General features: G+C 48.6%; 1 protein-coding gene across 1 annotated transcript in view; it reads right to left on the minus strand.

Annotated features, from left to right (window-relative positions):
* Positions 1-112: 112 nt before the first annotated feature.
* Positions 113-13,659, minus strand: part of LOC100669478 (fer-1-like protein 4) — a 35,308-nt gene continuing 21,761 nt past the window's right edge. The window contains 20 exon segments of the mRNA XM_064276425.1: positions 113-646; positions 732-832; positions 937-1,220; positions 1,644-1,885; positions 2,116-2,214; positions 3,492-3,577; positions 3,936-4,066; positions 4,698-4,844; positions 5,238-5,443; positions 5,636-5,763; positions 8,508-8,624; positions 8,734-8,871; positions 8,951-9,051; positions 9,129-9,171; positions 9,736-9,867; positions 9,955-10,013; positions 10,157-10,377; positions 12,645-12,826; positions 12,918-13,034; positions 13,468-13,641. Coding sequence (XP_064132495.1) covers positions 460-646; positions 732-832; positions 937-1,220; positions 1,644-1,885; positions 2,116-2,214; positions 3,492-3,577; positions 3,936-4,066; positions 4,698-4,844; positions 5,238-5,443; positions 5,636-5,763; positions 8,508-8,624; positions 8,734-8,871; positions 8,951-9,051; positions 9,129-9,171; positions 9,736-9,867; positions 9,955-10,013; positions 10,157-10,377; positions 12,645-12,826; positions 12,918-13,034; positions 13,468-13,641 — 2,895 coding nt within the window. The 3' untranslated portion in view covers positions 113-459.

The following is a 13,659-nucleotide window of genomic DNA, read 5'->3' on the forward strand; positions in this document are numbered from 1 at the left end:
GATGACAGAAGTCATAAGTAAATTAGGTGAGAGGGACCCAGACATGGGCAAGGGCTGGAGAAGCAGAAGGGTAAATATGACAGGGAGCAATAGGTAGGCTGCCCATCGGGCACAGTCACTGCCAGGACTCCTCCACTTTGAACCTACAGGTCCTGTTCTTCCCTGAGGCAGGGCATGTGGGCAGCCTTTCATCCCGATGTATTGGTCCAGTAAATCTGCAGCACCTGAGGTCACCCAAAACATCTCTGTTCTCTGCCAGCTGTAAGAGCCGGTCTTGTGAAGCACATAACAGGTGCCGGAGTGGATATGTGAGAAGGTTTATTCAGAGGAAGCAGTGACTGGCTTAGCTCATACTGGAGCTTCTGCACAGTGGGAAGAACTTCCAGAAACGGGAGTTGAAGGGCTGGTGCTGGGGGTGAGTGTCCAGGGCCAGTTGGTGGCCCGGGTGGTGGGATGGGCTCAGTGGAGGGGGCGGAAGATGACCTGGCTGATCTGGCCCGGGATGGTGTAGAAGATGAGGAGGAGGAAGATGGTGATCAACACCAGCAAGAGCAGCACCACCAGGATGTGCCAGTACCGGCGCCAGATGAAGAAGACAAAGGTCTTCAGCGGGTTCACAAACCAGTTGAAGGAGGTTTTGGGGCGGCTGTGGGGGGTGGATGTCAGGATGATGAGAGGCCCCTGCTGGCTGCCCCTTCCCCATTCCCCAGCTGCCAGGACCCCTGACTCACTTGGGCTTCTCCAAGGGCTCTGGCTCCTTCCGCCCCTTCCCCACTGGACGTTTCTCAGCCTCCTCCACAGTCAGCAGCTCAAACTCTGCCTCCACCTTCCCCTAGAAAATGACAGTCTTGCCTCACTGGGAAGAGAGGCCAAGCTCTGAGGCAGGCTTAGGCCTGGCCCTTGGCCCAGCCTGGTTCCCTGTGCTGGTGCACCCACCGTGAGGATGTACACATTGCCTCCGGCATCTGTGAACTGTAAGTCTTCTGGCCGACCCTTCCTCCTCCTCCGCTTCCGGCTCTTTTTGCCAGCCTGAGCCTCCCGCTCATCCCGCTCCAAGTCCTCCAGCTCCTGCTGCTTCACTACTGGCCACCAGCCTCGCAAGCGGCGGCAGCGAAACAGGTTGCACCTTGGCCCAGCCCCATCACGGGCCATCCTCACCGAGCAGAGCTCGGGGCCCCGGGACCCCCGCACCATGTCAGGCAGCTGCAGCTCCAGGGATCCTGCAAGACCAGAGGTCACTGGGTCAGGCATGAGATCAAGGTCTAACTAGGCCAAGGTGAGGGGTCAGCACACCAGAGTTCTAAGCTTGAATGTGGTGGTCAGGCCACAGCTATGGACTAACCAAGCCACAGGCAAAATGTCAAGGGACTGTCAGAGCCAATGAGACAAGGCCAAGGATTGGGATCAAATCACCAAAGCAAGGTGGTGACGAGTTAGGATGGAGGTTATTGTGGTCAGGGCTTAATAGTGAATTCAGTAATTAGACAAGAATGCATGAGTTAGTGACCTAGAGTCTGAAACCCTGGCATTCAGGTTGGATTAGAGGGTAGGAAACCAGGGACAAGGAAGACAGGTCAGGAGGGCACAGGCAGGGAGCAGAAATCTGGGGTAGGGTTTGGGGTTAGAGGAAGACTAAGCAGTACCAAGGAAATCGTTGGCGGAGATGCGGTCATAGTCCCAGACCTGCAGGACCAGCACGGCTGGCTGCCGGAACTCAGCCTCCTCCAGGGCAAAGGGTCCAGGCCGGCGCCGGACAGTCACCTCCCGTTCCGTGGGCAGGTAGTCAAAGCGGAACACAAAGCGCCAGTTGAAGTTGCCCTCCCCAGTCAGCGAGTTAAAGTGAACGTCTGTCTCTTGCTTGTCGTGCTCCAGCCCCTTCACCCAGCTGGGGCCAGGGGAGAGGGAAGGGCAAGACGAGTAGGAGGAAGAGCCCAGAAGCTGGCTCCTCACCCAGCTTGCCCTCAGCTCAACCACTAGGCTAGTCCCTTCACCCAGCTCTAGGCACCACAGGGGGCCTAGGGGACAGGGCTGTAACTCAGCCCGAGGGCCAAGCAGCTATTAGCCATCCCCCTTAGTGCACAGCCATTTGTGCGGCCCAGCCACACACAGCCCTACCTTTTCACATAGATGTCACTTGACATCTCTCCAGTGAGCGGGTTCACATCATCCAGAACCACATCCTCCGTGTTCCAGATGATGACTCTGAGCTCATAGCTGGGGGATGAATTAGGGAATGCTTTTCAGAATCAAGAGGGGTCCTTCGAGGGGCTGCAGGAAGGCCCTGACATTCCCTGTGCACCTGATGTGTGCCCAGCTGTGTGATCAGGATGCCTGTGGTCCCATAAAGGGGTGGCCCCAGGTATCACTGACACCCCAGCCACAACAATGGCACCAGGAGTGGTCTGCTGGAACATCAAGGTTCTCCCTTCTAGAAGTTAGAATCAGGACCCTGAAAGATCGAGTTCTCTGGCATCGGATGTGGAGGTGGAGCCACTGTAAGCCAAAGTGGCATGCAAGTGAAGTTTGGGGGCGCAGAGAAGTAAACAGAGAAAGCCAGTCTGCAGAGAGAAGTAGTTATAGCAAGTCTCAGAGTGGACTCTCATTGGACCAGCCTGGGGCAAATCCTTATCCCTGAACCAATCATTGTGGTTAAGGGGTTGAAATACACTGATTGGCCAGCCTTAGGTGATGTGCCCACCTCCTGTGGGACAGAAGAGGGGGGTGCAACATTTGGCTTCTACCCCCAAATAGTCCTGTCCTTGATTGCCACAAGGTTGCCTGGAGAGCTGTTGTTTTCTCTAGTCCAGCATCCATTTTGGTGATAGCACCCTGAGTTTTTGTTGGTGACCCCTCCACCACCACTGTCAATCTGTGTGATTCTGGTGGAGTAGACCCTAACTTGCTCCAGAGGTGGGCACATCACCTAAGGCTGGCCAATCAGTGTATTCCAACCCCTTAACCACAATGATTTGTTCAGGGATAAGGATTTGCCCCAGGCTGGTCCAATGAGAGTCCACTCTGAGACCTGCTATAACTAGGAAAGAGGTGCTTTCTGCTTTTCTGCTGAAGTGGTCTAGTTTGTAAGATGTAAGCCTGGTGCTGTTGGAAACCACCATGTCCCCAGACTGCAAAAGCCTCTTTAATAGTGACACCAAGGAAAGCAGAGTCCAGAGGTAGGGGGTGACAGATTCCTGACAACATCCAAGCATGTGAATCCAGTCCTGTCTACAGTGGTCACACCCTGTACAGAACTCTACTCAGACATGTTCAGGTCAGAGGGGGGTTTACTGGAAGTTATTTGGACTCTTTCAATTGCAACTGACACACACCCAACTCACAATGGCTTGTGAGAAAAAGGGAATGTAATTACTACAAAAAGCCTGGAGTAAGGAGCCTCTGCTTCTTCACCTGGGCTCAGATTTTCAGAAGGTCCTTGTACAAGTAAATTAAGATGTCTACCCCTTGGGGGAGGGACCAGAACTCTTTCTCACCTGATTGGTTGCCGAGGCTTGATGTCAACAGGGGCTGGGGCAGGCACATCATGGGGGAAGATGTCAATCCACATGTGAAGGGATCCCTGGGGGCACGAGACCAGGCTGGAGGGTCTTGTTAGTGTCCCTACCTCCCCTGACAGGGATGAGGTCCCAAGTCAAAAGTTGTAATCAAAAGAAGAGATCTGGCGTGGCCAAGGTCCAGATCTTAAGGATCTAGGGTGGAGATCACATTGGGAGTCCCAGAGTCTGAGCCTTGGTGGCCTTGGGGTAGGGGTCCTACAGGACCAGAGTCAGGGGCAGGGGTATGAGGTCCAGGATGGAGGTCCAAGGGGGAGCTCTTAAGGAAAGTATATTCTGGGGGCCCGGGTCCAGGATCAGGTGGGAGTCCTGGGATTCTGGAAGTCTTGGGATTCTCGGGTTGAGTGCTAGGCCCGCCCTCACCTGCAGCAGCCCCGGGCTGCGGGGATGGTAGAGGGGCCGTGTTTCTACGTGCTCAGGTACCAACTGGATCCCCAGCTCCGGCATTTCCTGCCAGCACCGTAGCACAAGCAATGCCTGCTCCTCCTCGGGAGCCCCACTTGCCACCTTGGAGCCTCCCCTACCTGACACAAGAAGTATATGAGCTTGGGTTCCACACAGTCCGCAACTCTCCTCCCTTGCCTTCCCACATCTGCTTCCCACCAGTCCACACTCTAACCTGAGGCAGCCACTGTGTTGGATGAAGCCGATGGGCTGAGAGGGCAAGTCCACAAGGCACAAAAGGTAGGGGACATGCTGTTTAACAACTTTTCCCAGGGAGAATCTAGCAGTCAGGGGGGCAGTGGGATTGGAAGGGCTGAGGCCTTGCTCAGACCCTGTTTAGAGAACAGGTCACTAGCCATTTATAAGGCACGAGCTCAATTCTGCAGCCACATTCTGTTGTATGGGACTCCTTTTGCGGTCACACTGTGTTCTGTGAACTCCATTAACTACAGCTCTGAGGCGGCCTACTTTTGTTCTTTGAGGGGTTCATGTGCACCAACAAAGAAGACCATTTCCTCCCCCACCATCCAGGAGCCTTTTCAAACTTACTTCCTCTGCTTGCGGAAGGAAGCAGGCCCTTTTTGGGGGCACATTAGACTGGGCACCAGGGGGCCCCTGTACCCTATTCTATCACCATCTTGCTCCCTCTGGCCTCCAGGAAAGAAGGGCTGGTACCTGGGAGCAGGGTCTCAGGCGGTGTCAGGAAGACTTTGCTGCCCACCTTGACAGCCCCAGCTCGGTATTCAGGGGTGGGGAGGCCACGGCGTTGGCACAGCCCCGTCAGGATCTGTGAAGGCCGGAATGCATCACGCCAGGCATTGTACCCGTCTCTGGGGGCAGAAGAGGAAGGAGCCTCAGGTAGGCCCAGTATATAGACACATTTGGGCACAGGAGCTGGGATGGGAACTCTTGAAGACATGGGATCCGGGTTCATAACTCCAGTGGGAAGAAGGTTAGCCCTCATGTATAGTAATAATGAAAATCAAAGATATATGCCAGGTGCTCCTATGAAGGAGATACTAACATTATTATTTCCATTTTGCAGATGAGGAAACAGGCTCAGAGAAGTCAAGTGACTTGTTAATTACAGAATCCCAATTCCCAAGCCTGCATTTTGACCACTAAGCTATGTCTTGGTTGTGAGGGGATCCCCTTCTATGAAATCATAGAGTCTGGAGACACATATGAGAGTATGGAACTTGAATGTGTTTGGCCAGAGACTCAGAATGGGCTCCTGAGGGGCCTGTTGGACTCACACATCATACTGGGAGGCCAGCCCACAGTTTGCCCTGTGGTGGCTATAGAATCGGTTTTCCAGATCGATGTGGGTTTCCCCAATGAGGTCATCAGAGCCCACGAGGTCATGATCGAACACGGCCACAGTCAGTTCAGGCTCAGCCGGGAGAGAGATGCTGAGCTCCAGGACCCTGGCCAGGAGGGAGAGTGGCTGAGGACACCTCCATGCCCTAGGAGGTAGACTAAAGGTGATCAGGGGTCTCAGTGGCCTCTGTCCACCCCTCAGCCCCCGGCCAACTACCTGATTGAGTGCCCTTGGGCCACAGGGCTGGATATTAAGTTGCTCCCCCATTTCCCTCCTCCCTCTCAGGACCCAGACTTACTCTCCAAAGATGGGGTTGAGCTGCTTAGGTATGTAGCGCTCCTTGGTGTCCCGACGCTCCCGACCAGTGCTCACTACCACATATGGGTCTGCTTTGCCGTTGGGATCTGCAGGTGCCAGGTTGGTAGCCTAGGGGGACAGTATGGAGTGGAATTGGGAGAAGTGTCCTCGTCACAGCCCAAGGTTAACCTTTGTTGGACCTAATTTCGGATTAAGTGTAAACAGGAAGTTACTTAGGAGAGATCTCCCACTGAGAGGAGTTAGAGAGTATGGGTAAAATGGCTTTTCTTTTCTAAATTAATTATGAAATACCTAAATTAATTATGAAATTAATTATGAAATACCTAAAGACATACCAAAAGGTTTACTAAAATATAGTGAAACAGGATATATAAGAAGCTATTCAATTTACAAATTCCATATTGCCTGGCTTCTATTTTTTACGATGAGCATATTTTACTTTTATAATTAAGAATATTTTAACTAAATAAGAGAATAATACAATGAGTAGGTGTATGCCCAGCTTATAAATAAAACATAAACAAATCGAAGCCCCCTAAATACCTGATCTCATGCTCTTCCCAACCTCAGCGTAACCAGAACCTGGTACTTGGGGTTATTATTCACACACATTCTTTTACTATATGTACATGTATTCCTAAGCAATATATAGCATTATTTTACAAGTTTTTACACTGTATATGTTTAATTTGCTTTTTTTCTATTTTTGATAACTGTGCAATCTAGAAGGAGCCCTGGTAGCACAGTAGTTAAGCTCTTGGCTGCTAACTGAAAGGTCTGCAGTTTGAACCCACTAGTTGCTCTGTGGGAGAAAGATGTGGCATTCTGCTTCCGTAAAGACTACAACCTTGGAAACCCTATGGGGCAGTTTTACTATGTCTCAGATTCGCTGTGAGTCAGAAACAACTCAAGGGCAACGGGTTTGGTTTTGGCTTGGATGCAATTTAGTAAACATATAACTTGTGCATAAATTATTGGAGTTTAATTTACGTATAGTAAAATTCACCCTTTTTAGTGATTTTTACACTCCTATTTTTTATCAGCAATGTATGGAAGTTCCAGTTGCTCCACATCTTTACCAACACTTCGTATTGTCACTCTTTTATTTTAGCCATTCTAGCCATATGTAAAATGGTAGCTCGTTGTGGTTTAATTTGCATTTCCCTGATGACTAGTCATGTTCAACATCTTTTCATGTGCTTAGTGGCCATATGTATTTCTTCTTTCGTAAAGTGACTGTTCAAATCTTTTGTGCCACCATTGAGTTTTTAATCTGAATATATTTTTTATTTCTAAAAATTCTACTTGCTCCTTCAAATTTGCTGTTTTTAATATTCTCTTGTTGATCATTTTAAATTCATTTTTTTATTTCTTTAAATATTTCATAGATATTTATCTTCTATTCTCTATCAAGTCATTTCAATATCCAGTAGGAATTCAGACTCCCGAAGGTCTGAATTTATTGGTGTTTCTGTTAATTCTTATTTATGGCAGCTTGTTTCCTTGTATTTTGTACTTTTTAATCATGACTCCCATTTGGTTGAACTTATCAGTAAGAATCCTGAGGGTCTAAACTGTGGATGTCCTCTCCCAGAGAGGGTTTACTTTTGCTTCTACCGGTTTCCTGGGTGAACTACCAGCCTGAAACCACTTTAAATTACATTTTCCAGTTGAGGTTTTGGGGAATCGCACAGATTGTGGGAGTTCAGGCCCAACACTGCATTAAAGCCAGCTTGAGGTCATGAATTCTTCTCCCTTCACCCCCCCAAAATCTGGAGCAGTGGTGGTTCAGTGGTATAATTTGTGTATGTGCGTGTATGTGTGTGTGTTTTAAGTGAAAGTTTACAGAGCAAGTTAGTTTCTCATACAAGAATTTATACACACATTTTTATGTGACCCTAGTTGCTATCCCTATGATATGACAGTACACTCTTCCTTTCCACTCCGAATTTCTCATGTGCATTCAACCAGCTCCTGTCCCTTTCTGCCTTCTCATCTCACCTCCGGACAGGAGCTGCCCACTGAGTCTCAGGTATCTACTTGAACTAAGAAGCACACTCTTCACAAGTATCATTTTATGTATTATAGTCCAGTCTAATCTTTCTCTGATGAATTGGCTTCAGAAATGGTTTTAGTTCTGCATTAACAGGGAGTCTGGGGGCCATGTCTTCTGGGGTTCCTCCAGTCTGCCAGACCATTAAGTCTGGTACTTTTAGTAGAATTTGAGTTCTGCACCCCACTTTTCACCTGCTCTGTCAGGGACTCTCTGTTGTGTTACCTGTCAGGGTGGTCATTGGTGGTAGCTGGGCACCATCTAGTTCTTCTGGTCTCAGGTTGATGGAGTTTCTAGTTTATGTGGCCTTTTTTTGTCTCTTGGGCTAATGTTTTCCTTGTGTCTTTGGTGTTCTTCATTCTCCTTTGCTCCATGTGGGTTGGGACCAATTGATGCATCCTAGATGGCCACTCACTAGCTTTTAAGTCCCCAGATGCCACTCACCAAAGTGGGATGCAGGACATTTTCTTAATAAATTTTTTTATGCCAGTTGATGTTGATGTCCCCTGAAACCATGGTCCCCAGACCCCTGCCCCTGCTATTCTCTCCTTTGAAGTGTTTGGTTATACTCAGGAAGCTTCTTAGCTTTTGGTTTAGTCTGGCTATGCTGACTTCCCGACTTCCCCTGTATTGTGTGTTGTTCTTCCCTTCACCTAAGATAATTCTTTTTATCTAGTTAGTGAATACCCCTCTCCCTCCCTCCCCACCATCGTAACCATCAAAGAATGTTTACTTCTGTGTTTAAATCAGTGGTAGAATTTTCTGGAGTTGGAGACATGCCAGAGTTACAGATCCTCACCTTCACAACATATACTCTGACCAAGAGCTTGATGGGCCGATTCTGTGGGATCCCCCGGGAGATATGGGGCTCAGAGAGTGACACTGCCTCTGATTCAGGGTAAATGAGGAAGGAGCCCTAGGGATGGGGGTGGGAAGACAGAAAAAATCTTGGTAAGAGAGGGCTAGAGTCTTCCTCCTAAATCCACCTGTGCTCCCAGGGTCCCAATTTCCTTACCCAAACATACCTTGAACTTGCCAACAAGATGTCCAGTTCCTTCTTCCTCTCCATCTCCATCTTGGCCCCCTTGCCCTCTGTACAGGGGAAACACATTCAGCCAGTCTTCAAAGTGGTTAAACTCTTCCTCCAGGGAGCTGTTGTAGATCTGAAAGGTGAAGGCCTCAGTGATGATAACCCAATGTCCAGAATCTAAAGAGACTCCCCTCTTCCTGACACCCAGTTACCTTCAGGGTGGCAATTGCTTTTTTCCGGGACATGGAGCCCTCAACTTCAGCCTCACCCTGGTCTTGGGCCGCCCCATCCACAGAAATGAGGTTGACCCCATCTAGGAAGAGCAGAAATGTCCCAGTTAGAAGTGTCTAGGGGGAGACACAGCAAGAGCAAGAAAGTGGAATCTCTTACCTGAATCCCCAGGATCATCCATTTCATCCTCATCAAAGTTTCGCTGAAATCAAAGGACAGATCAGAAATTCCTCCCCATCCTTTTCACCTCTTTAATCTATCCCTTTTCCAGGATAAGGAGTAGAGAAACCTTAGTTCTAGCTGTGTAAGCCACTTGCACAGCTTTCAAAGCTTTAGTTTATCATTTAGTTCTGTACTGTTCAATATGGTAGCCACCAGCTCACATGCCTATTAAGCACTTGAAATGTGGCTAGTCTGAACTGAGATGTGCTGTAAGACTTAGTATGAAAAAGAGAATGTAAAATACCTCAATAAGTTTTTTATATTTATTACTTGTTGAAATGATAGTATTTTAGACATATGAAAGAAAACATTATTAAAATTAATTTTACTTGTTTCCTTTTATTTTTTTTTAAATGAGTACTACAAAATTTAAAATTACACAGGTGGCTCACATTATGTTTCTATTGGGCAACACAGCTCTAGAATTGTGGTAAGGGTGAGAAATATGTCCGTAATGAAGAACTAGGAAAACTACAGAGCTCCATGTTTGATGAGCTCATTCTTCTTGCCACTTATCCCACCCTGGGACCCTCCTTTGCCTCACCTGCCCCTGGAGTTCCTGCAGCGATGCATAGTACTTAGACCACCAGTCAAGCTCTTCGGGATCCGGGATGTCCTCCTCCAGCTCAGGGCCTTGATTCAGGAGGCCTCCCAGGGGGAGCTTCTTCAGGGGAGCCTGAGGGATAAAGGACTAAGGCCCCCTAATCCAGCACCACCCAAGCTCCTCCAGCCCCTTCTCCAGCCATCTGCCACACCCCATCACCTTGAGGAGCCGTTTAGGTAACCCTCCCTCAGCCAAGAAGGAATCCAGGGACTTCTGTCCTGGTTGGGAGGAAATGACACCATGAGGAGGTCAGACGGGTAGAAGCCAGACTCCAGTGTCCCTTGTAGGCTCCCCTAGAGCCATCTCTGCCAGGAGCCAGGGGGACTTCTGTCTGGTGGCCTCTAGGGGGAAGGCCCCTTACCTTGAGGTCCCTTGGGCACCAGGTCCCGTGTCTCCTCCTCTTCCTCCTCCTCCTTGAGGGGATCCTCATGACTCCGGAGTGTGAATCGCTGCATGTTGGGGACAACATGGGAACCCACAAGGACTGTGCGACCAAAGGCCCGGCGCTCAATCACCAGGATGCTGAGTGGTGGCTGCAGGTAAGGCTGCTCCGGCAAGTCCTGGGGGTGGGAATAGAGAAGACTGTGGAGGATGGACAGGCAGCAGCAGAGGCAGGTGGGAAAATGAAATCTAAGTCTGCATTCTCGCCCACCTCTGCCATGGCTTCACTGTGCATCTCTGGCAAGTTATCGCATTTTCTGAGCCTGTTCCCTAGCTGAAAAGGGAACACAATCCCAGATTCAAAGGATTATTGTGAGTATCGAATGCCATACATGATACAAAAGGACTTTGGAACCTACAAAGTGCTATCAAACACGTGGGGTGGTTGTTCTTATTATTATGTAAAGGACCAACGCTCGATTTGCTAGTGTAAATTTAGAACCATGGAAATATTTATGGCCTTTAGCCCAAGAATTCTACATCTACCTATGGCTCCTAAGGAGTAAAAAGCAATAATTATAATGCTGTATTGCTAGGTTTATTTTATAAACATACAGTAAAACCTGGAAAAGTTGGAACCTGTGTACGGCAGAAACCTGTCAGAGAAGGAAATCTCAAATATTTCCCGCTAAAACAAGTGATAGAAAAGTGGTAAGACTGCATCCTGTCAAAGGTGGAAAACTTGTGAAACTCAGAAAAATAAGACAGTCCCATCAAGTTCCAGATCTCACAGGTTTCACTGTATATATAACAATGATATCACAAAAGAGAGGGGAAGACGTTTCTACGTTTTACTGGCATTAAATTACCATTAATCTGAAGTAGATTGTGATAAATTAATATGCATATTGTAATCCCTAGAGTAACTACTAAGTAAAAATCAATGAAGAATTAAAATAGTACACTAATATCTATTTAATACAAAAGAAGGCAGTCAAGGAGGAACAGAGAAACAAAAACTATGAGACATATAGAAAACAAATAGCAAAATGGCAGACATAAATCCAACCATATCAATAACAATGTTAAGTGTGACTAGAGCAAACACTGCAATCAAAAGGCAGAGATTGTCAGACTGGATTAAAAAAACAAGATGCAACAACATGCTGTCTACAAGAGACACTTTAGATTCAAAGACCTCTTTTTCCTAATATTTTGGCATATGACTGCAATATTTCTTTTGTAGGAGAAATATGTTTAAAAAGCTTTTGAAGAACTAATGCTTATAAAATTATCTTTGGGGGAAGTTTACCCCAAAATAGGACAGCTCACCTCTTGCTGAGTTGGATAGAAACAAAGACTGAAGTGAAAGGAGTATGGGTTCCCCCATTTGCAGTATGAAGTAAGAAATGAGAGAGAACACCCCTTGGAGTTCAACGAGCAACCTGCTTTCAGTTTCATCATCTTATAGCACAGTGAAGATTTCAAACTGAAAACTCCTGCATGTGAAGCAGTCATAAAATAGTGTTGTTGTTGTTGTTTGTTGGTTGGTTTGACCACCTAGTAGTCGGGAACCACTGTGCTTTGTCTCAGCGACCCTGCCACACAGGCACAGTGTTTTCATTTTACAAAGCCCTTTCACCAAGATCATGTCTCTCAACGGCTCCTCACACCGCTCCTACAAGGAGACACCTGGTGTACTCCCTTCCAACCTTTTTCTTTTGTACCTGTTAGCCATATTTTACAGATAGAAAGGCTGAAGCTCTTATAAATAAGACAAGTGATTTGACAAGCTCATAAGTGGCACTGCCAGAATTTGACACCAAAGTCTACCCTACCACAGACCCACCCATTGCCGTTGAGTGGATTCCAACTCATCTGGACCCTATAGGACAGGGTAGAACTGTTCCACAGGGTTTCCAAGGAGCAGCTGGTGCATTTGAACTGCTAACCTTTTGGTTAGCAACCACAGCATGCTGTAGCTCTTAACCACTACACTACCAGGGCCCTAAGTCCATCCTACAGTAATTACAAATTACACAAAGAATGTATTTTTCTTCTCAGCCCCTGGTGTCTCAGAGACTAGATTCCTTCACTAAGTACAGGACTCATCCTTCATGACGCTTGGCTAATCCACTCATTTAATAGAGCCAAGAAAGCATCACTGGCCCATGGACCAATTCAGGGGTCAGCAAACTCTGGCCCACGGAACATATCCAGCCCACTGCCTGTCTTTGTGAATAAAGTTTTATTGGAACACAGTCATATTCATTCATTTACATATTGCCTATGACTGCTTATGTGTTACAGTGGCAGAGCTGAGTGAGTAGTTGTGACACAGACCATAGTGCCCACAAAACCTGAAATATTTACTATCTGGCCCTTTACAGAAAAAATTTGCCAACAACCAGATAAAGGTAGCCAGCTGGGAATTTGCCCCTTTCACTTCTCAGCCCAGCACTCCTTGCCCCACAGCCTGCGCCCTCACCACTGTCAGATGCCTGATGAGCTCGGTGAAATTGGGGTTCTCACGGTAGCTGGCCAGGACCTCGGACTCCACACGTCGCCCAGCCACCTCCAGCACAACCTGGGGCTGTTCCACCTCAAACAGATGCACACGGCCGAGGCCCCTCAGACCCCAGAATAGCACCTGAGGTAGGGAAGTGGGAGATTCAGGGACCTGTGCCCAATAGAGGGACATCCAAGTGTGGGAGATGGGGTCTGTGAGTGCCTGGTGCTACCTCAACACGGAACTCCCTGAGCACCGGGCGCACATTGGGTGGCAGGCACATGCGTCTAGAGAGGGGCTGGACCAAGGCTGTCAGGTCCTGGGGTTCCACATCACTGGGCACTGAGGGCTGCAAAGGGCAAGAGGTCAGAGGTCAAGGAGAAATCAGGCCAAAGGAGGGAAGGCTTGGGGGCTTGGAGGATGGATGTGGAGGGCTACTTGAGTATAAATCCAGAGAAACTGGGCAAGGCTCGGTTGGTGGGAGGCAGGTGTCTCAGAAATCAGCCACACACAGGAAGGGAGGGTGAGTGAGGCATGAGAGATGGAGGGACACCGGGAAGAACCCACAGCTGGGTTCTCTGGGATTGGAGGCCTGGCACGGTGAACCTAGGGTCTATCCTCTTCTAGTGTTCCCTGGGGCCAGGGTGTCCACTGAGGTAATCCTCAGAACTGCTTTCTCTGGGGGTAAGGGACGTGGTAAGGTAACTCTGGGACATGCTCATGCCTAATGGAATAACAGGATGGGCCTGCAGCCTGTGCCAGCGAGGCCAGGGTACTCTGACCTCAAGCTGTCCACTGTAGTCCAGTTCAATGAGTTCAAAGGTGGCAATGAGCTCTCCAGCTGCCCGGGGCCCCTTCCTCAGGGGGAAGAACTGCAGGTCAGGGCATTGGTATGGCTCCTCCATCAGCTTTACTCTCGGGGCAGCCAGGGCCCTGCCCAGGAACACGGGGGCACCCTGCAGGGAGCCGGGCAA

The sequence above is a fragment of the Loxodonta africana genome, chromosome 24, assembly GCF_030014295.1.
Source record: "Loxodonta africana isolate mLoxAfr1 chromosome 24, mLoxAfr1.hap2, whole genome shotgun sequence".
NCBI lineage: Eukaryota > Metazoa > Chordata > Mammalia > Proboscidea > Elephantidae > Loxodonta > Loxodonta africana.